The sequence below is a fragment of the Falco rusticolus genome, chromosome 3 (genome assembly GCF_015220075.1).
Source record: "Falco rusticolus isolate bFalRus1 chromosome 3, bFalRus1.pri, whole genome shotgun sequence".
NCBI lineage: Eukaryota > Metazoa > Chordata > Aves > Falconiformes > Falconidae > Falco > Falco rusticolus.
The window spans coordinates 109,321,369-109,347,009 of NC_051189.1; the positions used below are offsets into that span (position 1 = coordinate 109,321,369).

The 25,641-nt window shown below is 46.9% G+C and overlaps 1 protein-coding gene across 2 annotated transcripts; it reads left to right on the forward strand.

Annotated features, from left to right (window-relative positions):
• Window positions 1-23,611, forward strand: DDI2 (DNA damage inducible 1 homolog 2). Of its 2 annotated transcripts, XM_037379692.1 has the most exons (10): window positions 1-201; window positions 4,401-4,530; window positions 5,614-5,844; window positions 8,213-8,339; window positions 10,410-10,537; window positions 11,098-11,226; window positions 12,017-12,120; window positions 12,527-12,716; window positions 17,079-17,141; window positions 17,243-17,359. In XM_037379692.1, the coding sequence occupies exons 1-9, from the start codon at window positions 64-66 to the stop codon at window positions 17,093-17,095; spliced, it is 1,194 nt and encodes a 397-aa protein (XP_037235589.1). In that variant the 5' UTR covers window positions 1-63; the 3' UTR covers window positions 17,096-17,141; window positions 17,243-17,359. The 2 variants fall into 2 exon arrangements, with proteins under 2 accessions (XP_037235589.1, XP_037235588.1); XM_037379691.1 differs by lacking the exons at window positions 1-201; window positions 4,401-4,530; window positions 5,614-5,844; ... (3 more) ...; window positions 12,017-12,120; window positions 12,527-12,716 and having other exon boundaries at window positions 17,073-17,141; window positions 17,243-23,611.
• Window positions 23,612-25,641: the final 2,030 nt, after the last annotated feature.

The following is a 25,641-nucleotide window of genomic DNA, read 5'->3' on the forward strand; positions in this document are numbered from 1 at the left end:
CGCTTGACGGCGGCGGCGGCCCTTGGCGGCGGCGGGGCCGGTGGCGGTGGCGGCGGGGCGGCCATGCTGCTCACCGTGTTCTGCCTGCGCCGCGACCGCAGCGAGCTCACCTTCTCTCTCCAGGTGGACGCCGACTTCGAGCTGCAGAACTTCCGCGCTCTGTGCGAGCTGGAGTCCGGCATCCCGGCGGCCGAGAGCCAGGTCAGGCCCTGCCCGCCCCCCCGGCACCGGGGCCGGCTCGGGGTCCTCCCGGGGGGGCGGCTGCGCGTCCCCTCCGCGGTCCGGAGGTCATTGCGGGGAGGGGGAGGTCCCTCCCCGCGCCCGCCTTTCGGGGTGGGGGGCAGCGCGCCCCCCCCTAGCCCGCTCCTCCACCCGGAGGGGCCCGGCGTTCCCGGCGGCGTCAACGGGAGATAAAAAGGGGCGTTGTGGGGGTGCGGAAGGAATTCGGTGCCCGGGGGGGGCAGGGCTGGAAGGGGGAGCAGCGGGGGGGCGCGGGGAGGGGGCGGCCCCCTCCGGCCCCAGGAGCGGGGCTGGGGGACAGCATGGTTCATCGCACCGAATTCCTGCCGTGCCTAGGGCGGGTTGGGGCTTTTCCCCCTTTTTTTCCTTCCAGACGAACGGGGCAGCCACCCGGTTCCCCGACAGAGACCCCCCTGCGGCCCCGAGCGGGGGCTCACCCGTGGGGGCAGCTCCCCCTCTCCCTCGGGCTCTACTCACTGTTTTGGGGTCACTCCCCCCGGTTTGGCCATCGCTGCCTGCAAGGCGACAGTGATGTCAGCGCCTTTTCCCGGGGCGCTGGCCGTGCCTGGCAGAGTTTACGGAGTTTTGTGGCGATGGCTTTTCCTTCCCCTGCCTTTGCTGAGCTAAATTAATAAAGTTATTTTTCCGAGTAAGCAAATATTAGTCAGTGATGGAAAAACTGCTGAACTGGCAGCCCCGGAATGGATGCGTTCCCTGGCCGAACAGGTTCCCGACGCTTTACCCGCGGCGTTTTGCTTTGCCTTTGGCAAGCCCTTTATTTTGGGATGGGAGGTTGGGCTTGAGTGAGAAGCCGTCTCCAAAGCCAAGGGTAGAAAATCAAGGTGAGGTGGATTTTCCTTTAGAGGAAGAAAAACCTCTTGGGTTTTCGTGGGTAGAAAGGTGCCCACCTGCTGTGCTCCAGGAAACCCCCCGTGTCTGTGTCACAGCCACCCACATTCATGGCCGGTAACAGGGACAACCTCAGCGCATGGGACACTGAGCTGTGGCTGCAATATGTTCTCCTCGATAAACTCCTCGCTGCCAGCTCTGTGCCCCTTGCATCACGGTAACGTGCCAGCTCTGGGTCCGTTTTAGGATAACGAGGGGTCACAGACTTTTTGTCTGGATTTTGGCGGGAGTTCCCTCACTTTGAGTTTTTGCCCCACCATTGTTAAGCTGCTGCGGAGTTTAGCGATGGTATCAGGGATCAGCACTGTGCTTTTTGTAGCCACCTCTGCTTGCCTTCTGCTCACCCATCTGCCATTTGTGCATCATCTCGTTTCAGTTCTTTTCGTGTTTTCTAGCCACGTATTTTTTGTTCCTTTCTCTGCTGTTCCTGCCCAGTGCTTGTGAAGCATCTGGAGGACCTTCAGTGCTGGGGAAAGTTATAAAAATTCCCATTATCAGTGAAGCGGCTTGTCGTGTAGAAGGATTTTGCGTGCTTCAACCGTCCTTCGCTAACAGGCAACATTACATTTACCAGACTTGGTGGTTTACTGCTGTTTTGCCACAATCAGGGCGTACGTTGTGTTAAAGGTGTCGCGTTGGCACAAAAGAGGGCGAATTTTCTAGTAAACCACCGCTGCGTCGAGGAGGGTTAATCCTGGTTCTGGTCTCTGCTTTTTTGTGAAATTAATTCCGGGCGCTGCAGTTTGGGGTGGAGGCGAGGAGGGGACCGCGGGGTTTCTGAGGGATGGTGGAGGGCGACGCAAGATAACAGAGATGGCTGCTGGCAGGCTGCGGCGATAAGAGGAGCTGGGTGAGATGATGGGAAATTATTTGGCTCGTTGCGGTTTCCTCCGCACACCAAGGTGGTGGCTTTTCTGGAGAAGAGATGGGGAGGCTTTCAGCAGGGGAACCGTGCATTCTGCTGGCAGCACCGTTCATTGCCTTAGTTACTCCAGCTTTACACACCGTGCATCTCCTGTCCAGGGCCACACCCAGGAATATTTAACGGGTTCTGGGTTTGGATTGATTTATGGTTGTTGGTGGTATCTCGCACTCTTGGCTGGGGCTCCTTGCTCCGTAAGGAGGTTCTACTCTATGGCATCATGCAAAATCCAGCCGTCGTGCAGTGTCAGCGCCTGCGTCCCTGCCCAGGTCACCTCCAGAAGAGCCCACGTCAGGTACCTGGCCAGCCTGCAAAAATATGCTGCAAACCAGATAATCAAAACACAGCAAAATTAAATCAGTTTGTTTTAACAGCAGAGCGGCAGGGTTTCAAAAGCGTACTAAGCCGCATGGCTAATGGATGTAGAGTGAGCGCCGGGCGCTTAATTCACTGTCTCAGGTGTTAAGGCCGAACACTTATAAATCCAATCCCAGCAAGATGACAGAGGTAAAACCTCACTTAAACTGATTAACTTGTCTCTTCCACAATGTCTGCGCGGGGAAACTGCCATCTGAGATTTGCGCGTGCAGCTGGGATTTATTTACAAGCTTGCTTTCTCTGCGGGCAATGGCGTTACTGAGTCAGCTGGGTGGGACGCGGCCGTAACGTGAGAGGATGCACTGGGACTCTTCCCTAACCTTAGTATGCCGGTAATGTTTTGCAAACCATCAGAGCAGAGACTGCGTGCCTTAATATAGATCGCAAACGGGCCCGTGTTTGCTTTGGAAGGGACCCAGTCTGGTGCAATGCCGCTGAGGCTGTGAAGTGTGTCGTTAATGAGACGGTACGACGCTTGTGCTTGTTTCTAATTCTGTGTGTTTCTCTTAATTCTGACGGCTTGGGTTGCTGTCGAACGTGGTTCTTACTATTTTTGCTTTTTCTGACATGTCTTACTTTGGCACCGCTGCTGATGGTGGATCTCCGCTATTAGAATGCCTTGGTGAGATTCTCTGTAGTATTTCTGAGTTGCTGGAGTAAAGCAGTGAAAGTCTGTAGCGTCTTCCAGACCTTACGATGTGTAGTAATTGGGGGTTTTTTTTGGATCTTCTTTTTGGATCCGCTCCTTGCGATAGCGTCGGGTAGAGCCGTAGCCCATCCACGCAAGGACTGCGAAAGCTTCTCCCACACAGCTCTGCTAGTCCCGACCTGCGGCAAACCTGTTGTTGCTGAACCGGCCTTTTCCAGACCAGGAGAGACGAGGTCTTGCTAAACAAGGTGGTAAATGGGAAATTCGATCATATGCCCAACGGGTTTAGGCCAAGTTCTCCAGTGCTTCTTGCTTTGGATTTGTGCCAGGGGTAGGAGGTTGCTGAACCGAGCAGCCTGGTCTCATTGTGCTCCAATGAAGGCACAGAAACCGTAATATTTAGCAGAAACCATTTCTGGGAACTTTTGTTGCCATGCTTCTCTGTAATTTAGGGCATCTGTAGGTATTACAGAGGTAATGTTAATAGAAATGTTCCCATGGTGATTATTCATCTTTATCTCAATATGTTTTTATGTTTAATCTGCGGACCCCTCGTTAAGTCAGATTATCTTAATAGAAAATGTATTTTATAGTCAAAAGAAGTTAATTCCTGGCTTTGGACCGATTGCAGCCTTGGGAGTGGTATCTTTGGGTGCTGAGCCTTCGAGTCTGGGTATGGTTACGTCACCGAAGTAAACTGGAAATCACTGGGCTAACCATTGAGGTCCCTGTAAAACTGGTTGTTCAGGGGAGCCATGTTGTGGGAAAAGGCAGAGATCGCAGATACTGGACTGGATCATCCATGGATCTACCCTGACTGACACTGCCTGCACGTAGGCAGTCGGTCCTTGGTCAGTAGGTGCTGACGTGGGGGAGATGTCGCTGCAGAAGGCAGCCGTGACTTGGGTAACCATAGAGATGGGATTTTGGAGACGTGTCCGAGCAGTCCTGGTGCAAGGCTTGCTTTCCTTTAATAATCTTGGCCTCTAATTAAGAGAGACCAGCCCTTCTCTGAGATGCTGGGTTTTGAGAAACCGCTGCCGGATTTTGGTAAGACTGACTCTGTCGTTGTCCAGCTGCTCACTTGTTGAGGTGTTTCTTTGCCTGAGGTGGAGATGCTTTGGCAGGGCCTGCCCGTGGTGAGAACTGCACATCTTTCCTTCTGAAGCTTGAGATGGGTGCAGAGGATTTACTGGAATACTTTCCTAAAAAAGAAAAAAACCCAAGAAAAATAATAAAAAAGCGAGATGTTACCCACTTTGCCATGCGTGGTGTATTTCATTGCGCTCTCTCCGTGAACAGATCGTCTATGCGGAGCGGCCCCTAACTGACAACAACAGATCTTTGGCCTCCTATGGCTTGAAAGATGGGGATGTGGTGATTTTGCGACAGAAGGAGATCACAGAGCCACGGCCCTCCATCCGTTTCCCAGGTGAGAAAGGATTTCTGTTAACGTTTGCTCTGAGCGTGCAAAGATCTCAATATTTATCAAATACCAGCTCCATCTCCTGCTGGTCTCCTTCAGTACCGTGCTAGGCAAAACACTTAAGAAAGGAGGGCGGCTAGAGATGGGGCTCTTAAAATTAGCCAAAGGGCTTGTTACTTAACAGGCTTTTTTTATTCCAAGGAAGCAAATACCATTTTACTGTTCTTTTGGGGAAATACAGAGAAAGCGGGGAAGGTAAACGGTTCACAACGATGGTTTCTGTTAAGGTGTGTGAATTTTCATACGACTGCTGGTTCCCTTCCTGCTCGGTGTAATGGCACGATAATACGCCGTCTGCATGGCTCAGGGATGTTAGAAAGGTGCATCCATGTGCGCTCTCAATCCGTACTGTGACAAGCACCCAGAGAAGCCGCATCCGAACAAACCCCGTTATGCGATCGTGCATACATGCAAAAGGCTCCTCCGATAACGTCTGAGTGGGGCCCTGCTCCTCAGTCCTGCCTTCTGCAGCAGTTTCTGGCAAATCCCCGTCATAAAATATCACTGGAAAAGAAGGTACCGCTGGCTGAGAAGGGTGTGGGAGTGTTGCTCGAGGTCTTCATCCTCCTGGCTCAGCTGGAGGATGGGTACCTGCAATGCAGGTCTGCAGAAGTGTTACTTCCCTGCTCCCCCCCACCGCCCCCCCCCCTTTTTTTTTTTTTTTTTTTTAAATCTGAGAGATTCAGAAGGGCCTTAGAGACACTGGGTTTAGCCTGGCTGTCCCTCCATGCAGTACTCACATTTGCGAAGCTGGAAATAACTAATCTGCGATTCACTAAGTGCATTTCAGGGGATAAAAAAATGGGGCAGATAGAAGGCTAGAGCAGTTACATAAATAGGTGCTGGCATTCCTAACCCAGTAACCTGAGTACATGGCCGCGCTTCCGACACAAATTGCTGTGCACAGACTCCGACCTAATACCGTAGCGTTAAGAGCAGCTCATCCTTCCCATGGCTTCTCCACAGTGTTTTTCAAGCAGAGTTGTAAATACGAAGCGCTGACCCGTCTGACTTCTTTTTTCCCTCAAGGTCTGCCCAGGATAGACTTCAGCAGCATCGCGGTTCCTGGGACATCCTCTCAGCAGCATCAGCCACCAGCGCAGCGTTTTCGCCCGTCGCCTCCTGATGCACCATCGTTCCCTCAGGGTTTGGACAATCCGGCACTGCTACGGGAGATGCTGCTTGCAAATCCCCACGAGCTGTCCCTGCTGAAGGAGCGCAATCCGCCCTTGGCGGAAGCGTTGCTCAGTGGAGACCTTGGTAAGTTGTTTTTTTAATCTGCGGGAGTGGTTTTAAATCTGTTGGAGCTCAGTTCTAATAGAAGGTTTTTATCAGCCACAGGTTTTACCTAGCTGGGAGATTTGCTGCCAGTTCATTGATGGTACTGATAAATGGTGCCAGTTGCGAGGACTCGGGGCAGAGTTCCTCTTCTTCTATCTAACGACCATTTCTGGCAAGTTGGGCATATTTCTTCCGATTGGCTTCTTTAATATCCTCTGGTCTGAAATAGCAGATGCACAGGCAGGTTGAGTTTCTGCGAACACAAGTGTCTCAGCTCCTGACTTCTACGCAAAGACCCCGAATGCACATTTCCCAGTAACGGTGTTGCATTTGCTGCGTCCCAGAGCCCACTGAGACCTCCGTAGAGCGCTGTATGCTGTAAAACCAACTCTTTCTGTAATGATTAGCTGCTGTGTGTGTCAGAAAGGGAGAGGAAAAGCTTTTTCAATAGGAATAGTCATCAATGTTTAAATTTCTGTTAATCTTGAAAGTGTTCCCCTATTTTGGGCACAACTGAAGCCTGGTACCATGCCCTTCCCTTCCTCTGCAGGTGAGTAGCTGATGGCAGTTCCTCGTTCTTCGTGTGATGAAAGCTTTGAATTGTAGTGTCCTTTCAGTAGGAGAACGGAGCGGTGTGCTGGGCATCAGCAGACGTGATTCTAAACCTCTGCAAGATGTTTAGCTAGGAAATAAATCCTCTTGGCTTTGGGGAAGTGAATGAGGAGAAGGAGCTTCTAGCACGAGATGGTTTTTTTCCTCGTTCAAGATTATATCCTAGTGGTTTCTCTCTGTCAAAGGAAGCTAGAAAGGAACTTGCATGTATATTGTCAGCCTGTTTCATTTTTTAATTCTGACTTTAGTCCGTATTCAGAGTTAAAACGGTGTCCTTTGCGCTCTCAAGTTTCTTCACACTTCTTGCAAGGACTATGTCCGTAGGGCAGGAGTTTTTCCCATCACCTTGAGAAGATGTGCTGCCCTTGGCGCAGAAAACGAGAGGTTAAGCCCAAGACGTGCAGAACTGGCTCATCTGCTGATCTGCCTTGTTGTGCACAATAAACTTTGAATCTGATGTGCATTTTCAGTCCCAAATGGCTGCAGTGGGCTGGCAGAAGGAAGTGGTTTGATCTGGTTACGCTCTCATCGTTCTCTGCTGCTGCTGTCGATATTTGGGCACAGATCCAGCTCAGCTCTGGCTCTGCTCAAATACATGCACAGATGTGTGCCACGTGACTGTGCTGGATGCACCACAGGCACTTCAGAAGGCACCTGCTATACAGAAGCCTAATTTAAAAAAAAAAAACAATCAAGAAAACATACCCAGTGCCTTCCTGAACATGTTAACAGCCTTTGAGCCAGAGAGCTTCTTCATGGGAACTGCATTTCTGGAAGCAAACCCACAACCTTCTGTGTTTACAGAACTTAATATATTGCCAAGTCCTTTTGGGAGTGTGTGTGATCACATATCCAAGTAGTAAAAAACAGCCAGAGGCTATCCAAAAAGTGGGGATCTGAAAACCGTGTTCTTAAAATATGCGGCTAGACTTTGTGAAGCAGGTGCCTGCCTAGGACCTCTTGATTTCGGTGCCAGGTATCCAGCTTTAGGGATTATAAGGTCTCTGTCTTTGCCTGTGTTGCTTGGGTTTAAAGTCAGTTTTGTTGTTAGCCTTTTTATGCCTTGCAGTTTTGCATTTGCTGGACCTACAGGGTGTTAATTTACCGGGGATTGCTGAGTGTAAAACATGATGTATTTTTACAAGCTGCTTTTGTAGATGGGCCATTCTGCTGAGAGCTATGAAATCTCGCTTCTATCTCTGAAGCTTTTTCAAAATACACATGCACTCGAGCGCCTTGTTTGGATTGTGCAAGTTCTGTAGTCATGATTTCTGCTTTGGGTCTCATTTATCTGCTGGTTTTGCAGCTGGTTTGGTGTTTTGGGTTTTTTTTTGAGTATGGTGTAGGCAGTTCTTGCTGCAATAGAAGAACGAATTCCTGTTTTCAAGGCAGCTCTTTGTTTTAAATCTTGTTGTCTTCATGGTTTTTTTCCATTTTTCTTCCATATAAAAATGTATGTGCAAAGAAAATGAGTTTGTTTGTGCTGAGTTTGGGTAGCAGACAGAAGGAGAAAGAGGCTCTGTCCAGTTGCTTTTCATCTCGGTGGGTTCTCAGGTTTGCCACTGACCCTTTGAGGTCCATCCGTGCTGCCTTCAGAGGAAGCCTTTTTTGCCTGTGCTGCTGAGTCTGCCCCTGAGTGCATGCTGGCATCAAAAGAAGAGCTTGCTGTGCCAGGACTTGATTTGCAAGAGTCATTTCCAGTATAAAGCATTTCTGTATCTCCTTGTTACTGCAGAGAAATTCACCAGGGTGTTGCTGGAGCAACAGCAGGACCGAGCCCGGCGGGAGCAGGAGAGGATCCGACTCTATTCAGCTGACCCTTTTGATCTTGAGGCACAGGCCAAGATAGAAGAAGACATAAGGTAGCAAACCAAAGTTGCTTGCAGGCTTTGGAGGTCTTCACGGTGCTTTTTTCCACAGGGTGCTTCTATCCGTGGTGCCTTTTCCTTGGAGGATGCAAGGATTGTGTTTAGGTCTTGCCTTAAGACACACATTCGCTTGCAGGGCGATGCTCTGAGCCACCTTTGCGCGTGGGAAGGTTGGGATTCAGGAGTGTGAAGGTACACCCCATCGTTAGATGTATCTGGCTGAGCACAGATGGTGAGGTGACAGCGCTGCTGTCTGTGCGTGTGATGTCCCAGTGCCGTCTAAGCTGACCCACTCTGGAACAGAAGCACTTAGCCGAGATCCTCTTCACAGGTGGTACTTGAGTGCCTCGGATGTGTTTTGAGCTGGAGAACTGGGCCTGCGTAGTCTCTAAGCTGAGCTTTCTGCACAGCAACGTGGTGTCATTTCTCCCAGCTGCCTTTGAGATTTGGGTTTGTGTACTGCTGATTGTTTTGCCTCTCTGGCTAATTCCAGACTCTGAACATCACTGCTGTCAGAAGAGATGTTCTGTAGAAATATGTTCTGCCCATCTGCACGCGCTCCCTCTTGCTGCCTTCCAAATGTAATTGCATTGGCTTGAAGCTTGATTTCTTAAATTGAGTGATAAAACCTTGAGTCAGAACATGACTGGTGGTTTTTTACCCTGATAAAGAAATACCTTTCTGCTACAGGCTCATAGTTGGCCATAAGTAAAATCCATTTGTGAGCAGAGTCATTCTTGCATTACAACTGACAAGGTGTTGGTGCCAGCTAAATGCTTAGCTTAGCAATGCAGAAAAATATACATTTGTAGATAGTAAAACATTGCTTGGAGGCACAGGATCGATTTCTGTCTTCCATAGATGAGGAGACAGATAAAGGTGATGTGCTCACGGCTAGGCAGCTGTTGGGGAATGGTTTGGACATGTAACAGTCCCCAGGTTTCGCTTAGTTTCTCTGAACATCTTGCTTAATCGGATGCGCTCTGCCCAAGATTGATTGGAAGCTATTGCAAGCATCATAGTTTTTTTGAGACACATCTCTGCCCTTCAAGTGTATCTTGGGTGGAGAGAGCAGCAAGTGCAGAGAAAACAAGGATAGATTTGACAAGAAAAACTGAAGATTAACCACTGTATATCCCATTTAAGCTTAAATAATAAAAGACAAGACAATGTGTGGCTGTTTCATGAGTCTGTGAAGCGGGACGTACTGGCAGTAGGGCGCTTTAGCTCCCAAGCGAGCCAGGTCTCGGATGCTGTTAGCTGTTTTCCTCCCCCACCAAGAAACCACGTCTGCTCATCTTATTGTGGGAAGGCTATCACAGTACAGAAGATGGGTAAGAGAAGAGCTTGGGGGTTTTCCTCTTCCCCTACTGAGGAAGAAGAATGAAATGGCATCAGAATTGGAAGCCCATTTCCCTTTTTGGGATGCTACAGATACCTGTCATTTCCAAGATGAATGTAGCAGCTGTGATGGCCTTGAAGGAGAGTTTCTTCTGTAGGCTTGAGTTTGCACCAAGGGCTTGTGTTCATGGTGGCGTTCTCACTGGGGTGTTGCTCACCTCCCTCCCCATGCCTGGGAAAGGAAAGATACCAGGGAAACGTTGGAGGATTTTTATGTTCAGCTGCTGTGTGGGATTCCAGCATTGTAGCTACAGGCAACATCTTCATCGGTGCCCTCAGCGCTTTATTTTAGAGTGACTAATAAATACGCAGGTTTTTTACTCACTAGTTCTCCAGGTTAACTCTGTAGTGACAGGTTTCTGTTACAAACAGAAGGTCGTCAGGAGCTGTAGTGTGAGTTAGGCGAGGTGTTGGAAGGAGCAGTCTTCATGGCTGCTGGGGAGCAACCTGGCGTCGCTGGATTAAGCCAAGATCATTACTAGCAATCCCTCTGCTAAGAAGCCTGTGTTTAGCTAGTGAAGCGGTCTTTGCTGTGATTTAAACATGCTGTTTGGAAGGTAAGCTGCAGTGGGTGGGATTACCAGGTTTGTAAGTCAGAGGGATGCTGTTAAGGTTATGCTGATGGAAGGTCTGATTTTTCTCTCTCTTCTCCATTAAATTCAGGCAACAAAACATTGAAGAAAATATGACGATAGCGATGGAAGAGGCCCCTGAAAGTTTTGGGCAGGTGGTGATGCTGTATATTAACTGCAAAGTCAACGGACATCCAGTGAAAGCCTTTGTTGACTCAGGTGAATTGCTCCCATTTTCATCTCTTTAATGATGATAATGATGAAGAAAAATTTCCATAATAAAACATTCTATTACAAGATTTTGAAGCACCTAATTAAAAACCTGAGAGCAGCCTGGGCATTGTTTAAAGCAAATGGAGTGAATTGTTGAGAGAGTGGTGTGCATGAGTGCTTGAACACCCCAGATCAAGGCTCCTGCTAGAATCTCTGGGGCTGTGATGCCAGAAAGGTCACTGCCACGCATGTCTTATCTCTTTTTACAGATGGGGGGATTTGGCATGCCTTTAATGTAGCGCTTCCCATCCACAGCCTTAAAGGGAAAGTACTTGGGGTTATTCCAGCTCTACGGTAATACGTACTGTACTGTCACTGCTGACCTGTGTGTGTGCAGTCCGTTCAACACAGCGGGATTCACAGGAAGCCTTTATGCCCTAGTGCCGTTGCCTGATGCAGGCGGGTTGGTTTCCCAGCTGCCGAGTGCAAGATCTTAAGCCCTTCCAGGAGAGACTTTGAATTTGTGGTGAGCTGTCAGGATTTAACACATGTTCTGTTGCTGGTAGGTGCCCAGATGACCATCATGAGCCAGGCTTGTGCTGAAAGGTGCAACATAATGAGGCTGGTAGATCGGCGATGGGCTGGCATTGCTAAAGGTGTCGGGACACAGAAAATAATTGGCAGAGTGCACTTAGGTAAGTACTGCCATTCTTCTTGGGGCAGCTTTAGCAGAAGTTTGCGTTTCCCGCAATCTTGGCACTGAGGAGCATCTGGTTTAATGCTATAATTTTTAGAAACTCCTGCAGAGTAAAATAAAAGTGCATCTGCAATATGTTCATTTGTCTCAGGCACCATACTCTGGCTTCTGTCTCATTTTAATGCTTTTTTTAATGGAATTACGTTAGTGCTTCTAGGTGAGGGAGTCCTCAGCTCCTGCAAACACAGGGGATGTGTTCACTCTGGGTGTGAAAGGCAATGCTAATGTGAAGCAGCACGATCTTCCCTTTTTGTAGTGGGACTGGTGGGTGGTAAGAGTTGCTCAGGAAGGGTTCCAGCAGAGTGGAGTGGTTTGTATTCCTTTGGGAAGAGAAGGCTGCCTGTGCTCTTGTGCAGGTTCTCTGGATGAGAGAAAATTGTCCTTGTTGTCTGAAAAAACAGTTCTTTCCACTGTTGTTGCTTCTTACACTTGTGCTCTAATGAGCTGTACGCAGCTCCTCTATCTTGGAGCATTAGATAAGCAGTACTTCAGCCTCTAGGGCAGGTCAGCTTTTAAAATAATTAACTTCTTGAGACCGAGGCAAGCCTGGTAGTCCCTGGGGCTTGCACAGCACTAGACTTTCTGTGACCAAAACAGTACGTCGGAGCTCTGGTTTCAGATTTGCCCGGCAGGTTTGTGTAGACCTTCCCCAGGAGAAGGAAGAGCAGAAAGTAGATCTGTTCCGCTGTAGCGTTGCAAGGTGGTAACTTCTCTTCCTTGTGTTTCAGCTCAGGTCCAGATTGAAGGGGATTTCCTGGCATGCTCCTTCTCAATCCTTGAAGAGCAGCCCATGGACATGCTTCTAGGACTGGATATGCTTAAGAGGCATCAGGTACCAAAACTTCTTTTGAAACAGTTACTGGCTTTTCCAAGTTAAGTGTAAATGCCTTGCCTGTGAATGTGTTGGGATTTTTCTGGGGAGAGTTGGTGGTGGATTGTTTTCCAGCCAGTTATGAAAGAAGTACATACACTACATACGTCGTGGATAGCTATAGGGTGTCTGGCTGCTCCCTGAAGTTCTTCGCTCTGATCAAAGATGCTCAGAGCTTTCCAACTGAATGATTTATTACAAATCAAGTCATACGGGGCTCGCTGCTTATAGCTGATGCTCTTGGCCCACGCTTAGCTGCTGTGAGCTGTTCCCATTGGAAATGGATGGTTTAACTTTGTTTCTCCTTTTTCTCCGGGAATTGCCTGGTGCTCATGCAGGCCTCTGATGTCTCGATGCTCTTTCACAGTGTTCGATTGATCTCAAGAAGAATGTACTAGTGATTGGCACGACTGGCTCGCAGACCACATTCCTCCCGGAGGGCGAGCTCCCCGAGTGTGCCCGGCTGGCTTATGGTGCCGGGCGGGAAGATGTCCGGCCAGAGGATATTGCAGACCAGGAACTAGCAGAAGCAATACAGAAGTCCGTAGAGGAAGCAGGTACCAGGAGAAGCCCAGCTGAAATAGTTGATCCACATAGTTTTCTTGCTGTGTATCAGTGTGTCTGTCAGCAGTCCCCCTTCTCACCTCCTAGGAGATACGGTCTGATGCAGCATCAGCAAGTAAATGGTTGAGAGAAAGGGGCTTTATTCTCGCTTGTGGCCTCTAACTGCACTTCTCCATTTGTGTACAGCAAAATCTGTCTGCATGAAGGCATTCGGGGGGGGGGGCTCGCTGATTAATTTGTGCTGGTGACTTCTACCTGCTCTAGTTTCTTGGCCTTCAAAGGTGTGGAGATAAATGATTGTCTCTGGCACCCAGTCACCTGGGTCAAGTTGTAGTACCTAGTCAGGGATGTGGTTTAGTTGTGTGCTATTTTAGCAGCCTTGTATGAGAACAGCTTTGTGGAGGCTTCCACAAATCCTGTTGTTAATAGCTGCAGCGTACAAAAATAGAGGAGCTGTAGCAGTAAGTACAAATCTCTGGGCAAAAGTTCATGACAATTTTTAGAAATAGTATTATTTCAGCATTTTTTCCTTGGAATGGTGCTTGTGCCCTTGGAAGGTGAATTGCTTCTCTTACTGGAGGTTACTGTTGCTCTGCACTTCAGAAGCAGCAGCTGAATTTGCTTCCTAATGTGTATCATCAGCCTTAGGTGTGATCTGCAAAGAGAATTTGCACCTTCGCTATGGTTTTGTTCCCTGTGCCTCTGGAATCCATAAGCTGCACAAATGCAGACTGACTGGGCTACCAAAGATTTTGGTAGCTGCAAAATTCAGTGAGGTGGAGATGCCAGAATAGCTGAAAGCTAAACTGTGAGCCAAACTGTCTGAAACTCAAGATTTTCTGTTTATCTCCTCCCTTAACTTCAGCGTATGCTTCTGACTAAAGGAAATATTTGTTGGTTTTTTTCCCCTGCTACTTCAGTGAAGCTGTGTATTCATATTAGTGTATTCATATTAGGCCTTTTTCAGAACTCTTAAGGATAATATTTTATAAACAAGTTTATAGAGACTTCTGAGATTTACTGCTAATTCTTCCTCTGACAGCATGCAGTAAGATTCTGCTTCACACACACATGCAGAACTCTTTGCCAGGTCATGTTTAAGCTGATAAAGTTGATTTCTTCAACATTTTTGTTGCTAATTTTTTAAGACTTCAGTGTGCCCATATTTAAAATTGAAGTGCAATAACCTGATTTAACCATATATGTATACATACATATATCTAAAAAACCAGTTGTAATCCACTGAATAATACTTCCCTGTTGCTTCTTGATAGTCCAAAGAGTAAGACTTTCTTGTGAATAACAAAGTTGTTTATATTAAGGGGAGCATGGGGCTGCACTTATTGCTCCCTCTGACCAATTTTTTTCCATTCTAAGAATATAAGTTTTCCAGAAATGTAAAATCCTCAAGAGGACAGCCTGGCTTTAATGAATCAGCAAGAAATGGTTTACATGTTCGATTTCTAAAGCCAAATTTGAATGCTTATTAACTTAAGTTGCAGCAAGTGGAGAGAAACACAAACATAGATTTGACCTTGCCCCTGCTGGATTTTGGCATTGCTAAAGGTTGGACTCGGTAGCTTGGTCTCTTCCCATAACCTGACAGAGGAAATATGCAGATGTAGTATTAGTTCTTTTCCTGTTAAAACTTTGAGCCTGATGAAGCCTGGCTCGCTTTTTGCAGTATCTCTCCATTTCAGATGAGACTTTGCAGACATCATAGTTGGTTGGACTTAGTTCTTATGCTTTTTGTTTGACCCTTTCAGCAAACTTGGCCCAAAGTATATGAGTCTTTACAATAAAAGCATTTTAGTTGAGTGCTTTAAAATTAAAAGTGCCTAAAATTACTTAAATCAAAGCTGCTTATGTACCAATACAGTTCTAAAGACCACGAGGCTTGATTTAGACTAGTCAGCAGTCTGCTGTTTTCCATTGATGCTGAGCCCTGGAGGAATGTAAAAGATTTATGAAAATGGGAAATCCATTTTGTGTTTTCACTTAATGCTTGTAGAACACCAATGCACAAAACTAAGGCAGGTCTTGTTTAGATTAACTGCCTGAAAGTCTTAGACATATTCCAAGCCTCTGGTCCCCGGGCATTCGTTGGCTGTGTCCTAAGATGACAGAATATACCCTCTTCCTCTCTTCCAAAACTGTCAGCTGCTGCTAGATGGTACCAGGAAAACCCAAGTGAAAGAACAGGAAACTGGAGAGGGAGAGAGAGAGAGAGAGAGAGGACGTAATATAGCACCGAGGAAGATCAGTTTCCTGCAAGGCCTGTGATCTTTCTTTGCTTGAATTTGTGCAGCCTTCTGGTAGATGGTACAACAGAAATCACTGTGTACATCTGTAGGCTATTAAAATTCTTGGTTTGAATTCACCTGGATTATTCCTGAGCTTTATTTAAGCCCCACAGCCCACATTTCAACACCTATGGAAAGGCAGCTGAGGCGGTAGTGGAGTCCTGGTATGTTCTACTGTGATCCTCCACGTCTGCTTCATTTATTTTTGAGAGCTTGCTCTTTTCTGCCAATATGTAGTGTTTCCCACCACCACTGAGAAACTCGGTGATTATGGAGGATTTACAAAGCTGGCAGCAAAACTACAGTTGCTTTAGGAGGAAGTGTATTTCAGGTAGTTTACAGCTTTTCGTCCAGACAGCCTTGATACAAGAAGGGCACTGCCACCACATATGCAACTCAGGCTTTTCCTAATGTAGAGAGGAATTTATCCCTGATGATGCACTTTGTGGAGAAGAGTTTGTTCCCAGAGTTAGCTGGATTGATATCCTTGATGGGGCTGGGATTCAGCTCCTGTAGATAACCCCGGGAGGAGGATGGCAATGGGTCTCGGAAAGATGATGTTTGGCAGAATACCAGCTACTTCTGCTGTCGGAGTAGACTGCAAATCCCTGACGTGTTTGGCTGGTCAGACCCTTGTTACCGATCCACTGAGTCAAAAGGCAGTTTTGCTTCCTCTCTAAAGGATTGGCTTAGGAGCAGAGAGCGTGAATGTAATCCTACCACGTAGAAACAGAAAAAGATCCCTCCAGTTTTCATCTGCATCCTGTGTCACAAGCCTTTTTGCCACCCTCATGAAAGATGAGCAGTCTGAAAATCTGCAAGATAATTCTGGCTTTTTAATACTCCAGGGTCACCAAGTTGTTGTAGCTGCATTAAAACCACATGTGCAGCGGCTGCTGTATTTTATACCAAAGTGTATCGATCAGAGGTGCAGTATCGCAGCACAGAGTGCACCATTTTTATTTAACGAAGAATAAAAGAAACCAGTAGCTGAGGTGAAAAAGGCAGACTTCATCCATGTTGTGGAACTTAAAGGAAATCCCGACTGTACATGTGAGCATGGTTAGCTGTCCCCCAGTACACTTGGGTGAGTATCTGTAAAAAAATTAAGACTTAAGGTACAACAGTGTTTAAGACCACTGAGTCTGGAGGCCTCTGGGAAGGGAAAGGGAACTAATGCAACAAATTGTACAGCTTTAATGGAAGAACAGGTGCTCTTACCACAAAGGTCATGTTTGTGATTTAATGAGAGCATGAAAGCTGATACATTAGCAAGATTAGACTATTAGCATGATAAGTTCACTTATTTAATCTCCTCTGACAACTAGAGCCAGTGTTTGGTGCTAAATGTAAAATTCATCCTTCCTGCTCTCCTTGCACCCAAAGGCAGATGAACCACTGCTGTGGGGTCAGCTTGCCCTCTGATAGAGATCTGCAATTCATCCGTTCTCCTTATGGAGAAGGAAACAGTGAGCTGGGTTTGACTTCTGGCTGCTTCTTCCTTTGCTTTGCTCTTCCCAGCCTCGGACAGCAGTTCCTTTTGGGGATTTCTGCCTTTCACGCTAGGATCTTTACGCTTCCCTTTTGTAGTAAGCTGGTGTTTGCTCACCTTCCCTTGCCTGTGATGGCACTGTCAGGAGCACAGTCCAAGAACTGTGTTACTATCTTGGTTCTTATTTCCCTGAAATGTGCCTCCTGGATATCTTCAGCCGTATGGAGAGTGAACCAGTACAGTGCTAGACACGTGCCTTGTGCTGCGTGTATTTTATGAAGTGTGCAGTATCACCCACGGACCACTCTGCAGCATAGATAGTACAGAATGGCATTTAAATTGTTCTCCAGCAGAGTTATTTTTGACTTGATGTAAAGAATTTCCGAGGCAGAACTCCTTCTGGAAGACAGTGAACGTGAGGAGCTCCTGCTGCTTGCACACTGTCTCGATGGACAGTCGGGAGGGGAGCAGCGAGGCGAGGTCGCAGGACTATAACCATGCATGTGGAGTGCTCTGAATGCTAACACAAGTTTGGTGTGTTTGTTTCCTAATCCAAACAGAACGTCAGAAGCCTTGATGCATGTAGTGTGTGTTTACTGCAGCTGGAGTGGGCCACAGACCAGGTATTTATAGCCGTCGGTTTATAAGTTTTTGCTACTACAGTGAAAGCAGTGCTTCTCCCGTGTCCTAACTACTTTCTTTCTGTCTGTCTGTCTTCTGTTAGAGAAGAGTGACAAAGAAACTACCTCACTGGAAATGCCCTCATTACCAGCTTCTGATGGGTTTCAAAATCCAGTCCAGTCTTCAGGACTAAATTCCAAGATCTGTAATCCCACAAATCAATTACTTGATCGTTCTGTCTCTGCCCCTGCTTCAATTTGCTCATCTAAATCTAGCCTTGCAGAGCTCATTGATCCTAGAGCCGTCAAGTCTTTGGAGTCTTCAACTGAATGCCAGATAACCCCAGAAAAAGAACGTCCTCTCTTATTAGAGCATCTTTCCAATAATGCTTCCTTGGCAAATAACGACCTTTCTCCCCAGACAGGGGAGGCAACCTGTTGCAATCCAGCTTGCCTTTCACAGAAGACACTCAAAGAAACATTTATTGCTGACAGTCTGAAGGAAAGTGACGCTAAAGAACAAGACCGTGGTCAGGAACATCCTTTGGAGGTGACAAAAGAAAATGGTTTGGCTGACACTGCTGCTAAGCATGGGCAAAATAGAGATGTATGTTGGTCTTCAGAACAGGTGGAACAGGAGCAAAAGCATAAGCTTCCCATAGACCATCAGACGTGCGAAGAACCAGAAAAGGAACATCTGGAGGAGCAAACTGAGACAACTGACCCAAAGCCTCCTTGCCACGTTGGTGCGGTTGAGAAACCTGTTGTGGAAGAAGCCAGCCAGCCAGAAAATCCTCCTATGGAAACAAGAGGAGATGGACTGGAGAAAGCGGGTCTTCCCTGTGCGAAAGGAAGCATCCAAATGTCAGCCTCCTGTAGTCGTACGCACATGGAAGCCTTCATGGAGATAGATGTAGTTGAGCAGTCTGTAGCTGAAGCGCACCGCTCAGCGAGCAAGCAGAAGCGGCAGGCTGAGAGCAGAAGCCTATCTGACCTGAACTCGGATGCTTTTTCCATGGAGGTGGAGATGCCGAAGCCTGCATTGTCCCTGAGTGATCTGCTTTCCACCAGCGATGTCCCGCAGTCGAAAGGCGCTAGTGAAATTCCTGCAGGGTACAATGAGTTGTCTGATTTGGTGGCTGAAGACAGCTCTTCCCCCTCCAGCATCCATCAGCTGGACAGGGATCCAGGAAGACCTTCAGAAGAGCCATGTTTCTCTCTAGCATCAGCCTTAAAAGAGCTTCACAAACTCCTGATTGTCAGTCGGAAAGGAGAAGGTAGAATCCTTGCCTCTGAAGAAGTCTCTCAGCTGGAAAGGGTTCACAAAGAGCCAGCAGCACAGCAGAAGGGGCTTTCTGAAGGTGAGCAGAAAGGTTCAGATCCAGCCAGCCAGGAACAGAGTTGTTCCCCCTGTGAGTTGAGGTCTGAAGGTGAAAGAGCAGAGGGGAAACAGCCTTGTCATTCTGGCATAGAAAACAACAGCACCGTGTCTGTCAGTCCCGCACAGCCTGCTCTCGGAGAAGGTGCTTTAGAGATTCAGAAGCTTCCAGGTAAGAGTGATTTGGTTGTGGCGAGTTCTGCAGCACCATCTGACCAGCAGCAGAGCTCTGAGCAGGTGGAGGTTTTGACAGAAAGTTATCAGAGTCCAACTAGTCCAGCTGTGGAGCAAAATGCATCCATTTCCTCTCCGCCTGCTTTGGCTGAAGGTGCACCTCAAGATGCTCGGAGCCTGTTCACAGAAGGACCTGGGAGAAGCAGCAGTTCTACTCCTGCAGGTCCATGGCCCTCGGGTGGATGTGAGGAACCACTGCTGAGCCCACCAGCTGGACTCACCTCGGGTGCTTCACCACCTGCTTTCCCTGCGGCTGATGTTGATCGGATCCTCAGCGCTGGTTTTACCATGCGGGAAGCTCTTGAGGCTTTGGAACAAGCAGAAGGAAACGCAGATCTTGCTCTTCTCATTTTGCTAGCCAAGAGTATTGTTGTTCCTACATAACTATGGAAAAGGTAGCTGACTGGGGTGTCTTTTCTTTTAAAGGACATATCTAAATTATACACCACAATGTACAAGCAGAATGTTGAGCCAGATTTTTTTAATTATTTGCAGCCAAAGTAACTTGTCTCTTCTGTTTCACTCATTAGATTTGGCCTTTTGAAAGAAAGAAAACCTCCTAGTGTTGTGCGGACAGGGTAGCTTTGAATTATGCATACTGGATTAAAATTAATGTTTTTATTTAAAAGTACAATTTTAGAATAAGCTCCAATGTTACAAATAAAAAGCAGAAGCCATTAAGATCACCGCCCTGTCTAGCGCAAAGCAGATTGTGAAGTGAATTGACCATGCCTGTGTGTGCACAGGACAGGAGGTGCACGTGAGTTCGGTGTGGTGCAGATGTGAAACAGCGCTTGTCCAAACGGACTTTGTGGATTTGTTGTAGCTCTCCTGCGCTTTGTAACCCAATGTCCCATCTGTGACGCTGATGAAACTATTACGGCAGCTACTGAAGGTATGTAGATGCCCACAGACATGTAACACTTTGCAAGAGGGGTGGAGGGGGTTTCTGGAAGCGTGTGGTTTTGTGTGTGCATGGGGAAAGCTGATGCTTGTTTTTGCCAAACCCTTTAATGCTCTTGGGCCAGTGTGTTCAAGTTTACAACATTGGGGATAGAAGAAGGGAAGGGATAGACTTTGGTGCTACCAAAACTTAAGAGACGTTTTAACTTATTTGAAGATGTGCTGGTATTAATTGTAGATGCAGCAGGGGGGGGAGGGGAAAAGGAGTATTTTACTTGTTTTTTTCTAGCCTTGCCCACATCATGTTTCCCCCGTGCAAGAGAACAAGCTCAACCACTTTAAGGCAAAACCTTAACGATGAAATTGTTTAACAAACCAACTGTGTGTTACGGCTCTTAATCCCCCTCTGCCCGGGACAGAATGAACAGTTTCAGTGCGTGCATTCTCTATGCACGAAGCAGGGGTGTGATCAGCAGAATGAAGAAATCTGCTTTGCACTAGTTGATCTGGATGTCTGGGGACGAACAGCCTCTCAGCTGTGGAAATGCAAACTGCAGAAAGCCTGTAGCGGCTGGTGGGGTACTAAACATTTAATACCTCTTAAAAAGCGAGGGCTCCCCAATAGGGTTGATGAAACAAATGCACTGACATGGCTTCTGCATTACAACCATTGTGGCCTTCTGGGAAGTCCCCGGCGAGTAGCCTGCGTGACGAGGACTCACCGAGGCTGTGCTGTAGGAAGCCCTTTCCAGATGCTTTTTTTGGGGATAAACTACTTCTGATGCTCTGCAAAGCCCCAAAACACTGTTGGGGCTAGGGGAAGGGGAAGGAAAGTGTGGCTGGAATGTGATAACCAAATTTTAAATAGGAACTTTTAATTAGTCCCACTTGCAAATCTCGGAAGTGGCTTTGTGTCATCTTGAACTTTCTGCTTTGAGCTAAACCTGAAGCTATGGGTCAGCAGCGGCTGGAAACATGTTTTTGTTCATGGCTTTCATTTGTTGTCATCATTGTCTCAGGCCTGTGTTTCTGGTGTTTTGTTCTCCCTGTTGCTTAGCAGATTTGCCTGTGTGTATGCAAGGGTTTTTTTCACGTGTGGTGGCATTTAAAAGCCACACAAATTTGGTGTCATCTGTCAACTTGCAGGAGTTTCTGATGTCAGTGAGTGGTGGTTGTCAGATTTTTCTTAGATGCTTGGGTAGCCAGGAGATCCTTGAGAACAACAAAGAGCTATAAGGCATTCCTGTGTCTGTCAGGTGGAGCTTTTGCATGAGCTGTGAGCCTACCAGCTAGGTGTGGGGCTCCCAGACATGTTTTGCTCATGTCCCTCATGAGCTCATTGTGGTGCTGGCAGCAGGCACTACTCTGTGGGTGTGGAGGTAGCAGTGTTTGCCTGTTTGGGAGCCCCTCACCAGAGCAGCATCGAGTAATTCACTTCAGGCTCTGTTCAAAATGAGTTACTGAGGCAAGACAATGACCCTTACCAGGCAGGTGGTAAGAGTAATCCCCTGCTGAAGTGGGTTTTTTTTAATATTCTCCTTGCAATGACCACCTCAAATGGGCAAAATCCCCCTCTGACAAGGGTAACGCTTGGGCTGGTACAGGAGTACAGCGTCATCGGACCTTTCTCTAGAAGCCTTAGGAAGTAAAATATATTAGACCCATTCCCATCTGCATCTGGTTTGTTATCAAAAGCAGCAACACGAGTGAGGCTCCCAGCTCTCAGATCCAGAGCATCCTCAGTCTAAACAGCTGAATCTGCTCCAAATTCACACCACGGATCTCAGTGAGGTGGTCCTAGGAGCAAGCCCTGACCTGGTACACAGACACCAGCTGCAGGTTGGTCCTCGGATGCACAAGAGCCGAATTTGCGCCCTTAGCCTGCAGGTTGGTCTACTGCCAGCTTCTTGAAGCATCAGATGTTAGCTAGTCAATGTTATACCCTTTTTGTATTTACACTTTATGTTTTTAGAAGCAATTGCTAATAGCTAGACAAAGTACTGCTGCTTTGCACCGAACAGGTTAAAGGCTCTAGTTTTATGGCCACATTTACTTAGACTGCATATACAGAATTTATGCTATAAAAGCTTTAGACCGTCAGCCAATTTGCTTCAATGCTCAGTTTTATTCTTTGTCAAACATAATTTTTGAAATCTGCCCTTCTGCCAAAGCTGTACGGAAACATTTATCAGTAGTGCTAGAATTTCCTGGGTAACTTTCTCTGAACTGCTAGAAACAAAGCCTGACCCCCAGTGGATAAATACATGTAAAACTCTTTTTTATCAAGTCGGTCCAAGCCTGGTGATTTAAATCTCTTTAATTTCAGAGCCTTGCTTTGAGTGAATGGCTACGTGCTGCTAAATTAGGGGGTAATTTTTTTAGGAGCAAGAATTATGTTGGAGAAAATTGGGGCAGTGGTGAGTATTTAAGGTTAAAATAAAATGTAATAGAACGTGTATTTAGCAAATGCTGTCTAAAAGTTGTCTTCTGTTTTAACATGCACATGTGTCCTCTCTGCTGTATGTACGCATCCTTTGCTCAGCCTTCAGCAATCCCTTACCTGGCCCACAGTGGGAATACTTCTATTTTAGCAGGGATGACAGACTGCTACAGCTTGTTGGCTAGAGCTCTGGGGATAAAGGTAACGCCAAAAGCTGTTCAGGTTTCCAAGGAGCCATGTATCCTTAGCCTGAAATAAGGCTCTTCACTCCCTTCTCTTCCCCCTCCTCATTAACCATTGCTCCAATGTACTAATGTCACATCAGCTTAGCAAAATGATTTCGCTATGAAAAGTCAGTCCGTGGAGAATAAAGCGGCACTTGGAAACTGCTCCTTAAAGGTGCCAGCGCCTGTGGGGACCCTTGTGGGTCTGTAGAGCTTGTTTCCTGGTGTTTCCCAAAGCCACTGCAGTCATGTATCTTGCTGTGGGTTTCTGAGATGTATTCTCTTCCTTAAGGATACTGAAGGAATTTACTTGGCCTCTTGCTGAACACGTGTTTCTGTACATGAGGCACTAGGTGAGGTTAGAGGTGATGATTAGTGAAATACCGACATGTGAAAGTTTCTGGGCACAGATAATTCTGCCAAGAGGAGGAAATATTTCCTGGTGATGGTCCCTGGCATGTTTACCTGCTGCTGGACAGAGCTGAGCTACGCTGCGTTATCGTGACAATCTCTGCCTTGTTGCTACGTACGTTCAACTTTCTACGTAGACACTTGGTCTCCAGGACTGTTAACCTTGTACCTCCTAGATATGTTCCTTTTTCTGTCTTTGTCTCTTGCTGTCTCCTTTCCTCAAAAGTAGCAATATTTAAGTGTACTGGCTGAATGCTTAACTTCCAGATAAGTTTTCTTTGAAACACTATGCCATTTACAAATAAAAGGAGGAACAGATCCTAGAGGTTTCCTCACCAGACTTGGACTTCTTGCCAAACGGCTCCCCAGAACTCTTAACGTGAATTCAAAGAGGAGAAATCCAGAGGTATTTTTGCCTGCCTCTCTCAGAAGTCAGCTTGGGAAATGGGGTCGGTTTTGTGTACATCATTCCCTTCTGAAGCGTTCAAGATATTTCTTCCTGCACTGTGTAGACGAGGCTTAGTCCGTGATCCAAATGTGTAGCGGTTTGGGTTAATCTCTGACTGATGCTTTTTAGCTTAAGAGTTTTACAGACTCATGTAAGGAACTTGAGGGAATCAATACTCAGGAATCCTAAAGCTGGTTGCATTTGTGTCATTTACTCTTCTGGGCTGAACATACTGCGGTTGTCCTCGCAGGTGGCTGAAGGGAGGAGTGGTTGTGTCATCAGAGAATGGGATGTGGTTCTGCCCAAAGTAATACACACTTGATTCTTTTTTTGATTTTTTTTTTTTTAATATTGGGGGACTGTTTATCAACAAAATTGATGTGTAAAAAAAATTTGATATTTAAAAAAATGAATAAACACTTTATCATAATGTTGCTTGATTGGTCTGTCTGTATTTCTGAGGTCAGCATCTTTGCACTCAAATCCTTCTCTGGCTTTTTTTCCAAAGCCAATTCCTTAACATAAATGTTGCCATTTTCAACATTAACTAGTAGAAATGTGTGGCTAAAATGATTACAGTTAGCAGGGCCTTAAAACAGGCATGAGAAATTTGTGTATTCCCCTTCTGTGGGGATGGGCTGTCGAGTCCTTCAGGCAAGACTTGGAAGTGGGAGAGCATTAGGAGTACAGCACAAAACGGAGCACGTGGCCACAGCGCTGTCCGCTGGAAAAATGAATGCGGCACTCCTCACGTCTCCTATGTAAACACCTCATTTCCAGGCAGGTTTAGAGACAGTTGGATTAATTTTTCTGGAGCTGGAAGCTAATCTCTTGGGACATCAAAAAAATTTGCAATTTTATCTCTGGAAAGCTCGTGACAGTTTTAGTTAGAAATAACACCTTTTATTTTTTTAAAGTCCTGGTCTCTTAGTGTCATGTAATAGAACAGGTTGTGGAAAGGGGGAGTAGAGATTCTTCCTCCTCTGAAACTTGTGGTGCAGTCAGCTAACCCTAAGCGGCAGCGTTTGTCTCATGGGGCCGTAATTACTTTTCCGGATCTTGAAAAACGGATGCACTTTTCCTTGAGACGAGCAGAGGTTTTGACCATTTTAAATCTCAACTATCCGAGAGCAGTCGGTGTTAGTACCAGCTGAGCAGACACACTCAAAAATGCGAAGGGTTATGAATCAGTTACTGTGACAAAGCAATGCTTGGGCAGTGGCTTCCTCCTTGTGTTCAGAGCTCTATGTGTCATGCTGGTGTCACTAAGTTATGTCATTAAGGCAGGCATTAATTAGAAGGGCAAAACTACGTTTTGAATTCAGGTCTTGGGGTGGGAAGGGGGAAGGTTCTAATCTGTGGGCTGCTACAGCCCTGTTTGTACATTGGCCGAAATATTGGTTGTGATTCCTTCTGCTGGGAGATGGCTTAAGGACTAAATGGTGTTTGAAAACTGATTTGAGCACTTGGGTCTTGTCCGTTTTGCTTTATGGTTTTCTTTTTGGTACTGTATACAAGTGCAAATTAAGTACACTGTTACAGCTGTGTTCACGTTTGGGATCGTCCCCGTTTTGTCTGACATCTGGGGCATTAGCACTTACAAATCTGCAGCCCCTTATATGGCCAAGAGAGGGTCAGACCCTATGTAATAAATGTAAAGCTTGCTGTAAGATGCTGTGCCTTCTGTGGTTACCTTGTATGGGTGCTTTAGGAGCCCCTACAAGATTTAGGAAAAGGGACTCCCCAGCCCCCAGTGGTCTAGATTTAAAAATGATAACTGAAGGGTTTTTGAGTAGTCACATGGGTGCAGAGGCCGCATTAAGAGCAGGAGCTGGATGCAGAGAGGTGAGTGTTGCATCATGCGGCTTCCTGCACCAGAATAGTTCAGAGAATGGTCAACAGAAGAAACGTGACTGAGCCATCACTCATAAATTCCGCTCAGTGAAGTCCACTGCCTTGCTTCTCTGCAATCTCGTGGTTCTAGCACGTGCCTGGTGTTGCTCTGCCAAGTGAACCACATTTTGGGCAGGTTTGTCACCAGAATGGGATTTGGGAAACCCTGCAGGCCAGCCTGGCTTTCGATTTATGCTGGCCTTACATTGGTTATCTGCTCTACCTCTTCTTTCCCTGGGGGTACGCTGGGGGTGAAGGACCCTCTTGGAAGCAAAATTGCTCCCCTATGACATAATTGTCTCTGACAACAAAGCTTACTAATTACAAGGTGCTGTCATGATTGCCAATAACAACGTTGAGTCATGCAGACAAGGATGCAAGTGGTTGGTTGTTGAAATCCCTGGCAACAGCAGCTGCCAGAGGGGTGTGTAGTTCCTAGTCCCTTTGCTAATAAATAAAAATGGGAAGTGTTTTAAAATCAAAACACTTGTGCCTGGTTGTGGAAATGGAGGTGTGTTCACAGAGCTGCAGGTTGGTTGTGAGATACAGGGCTTACCTCGATAAGCATGCGG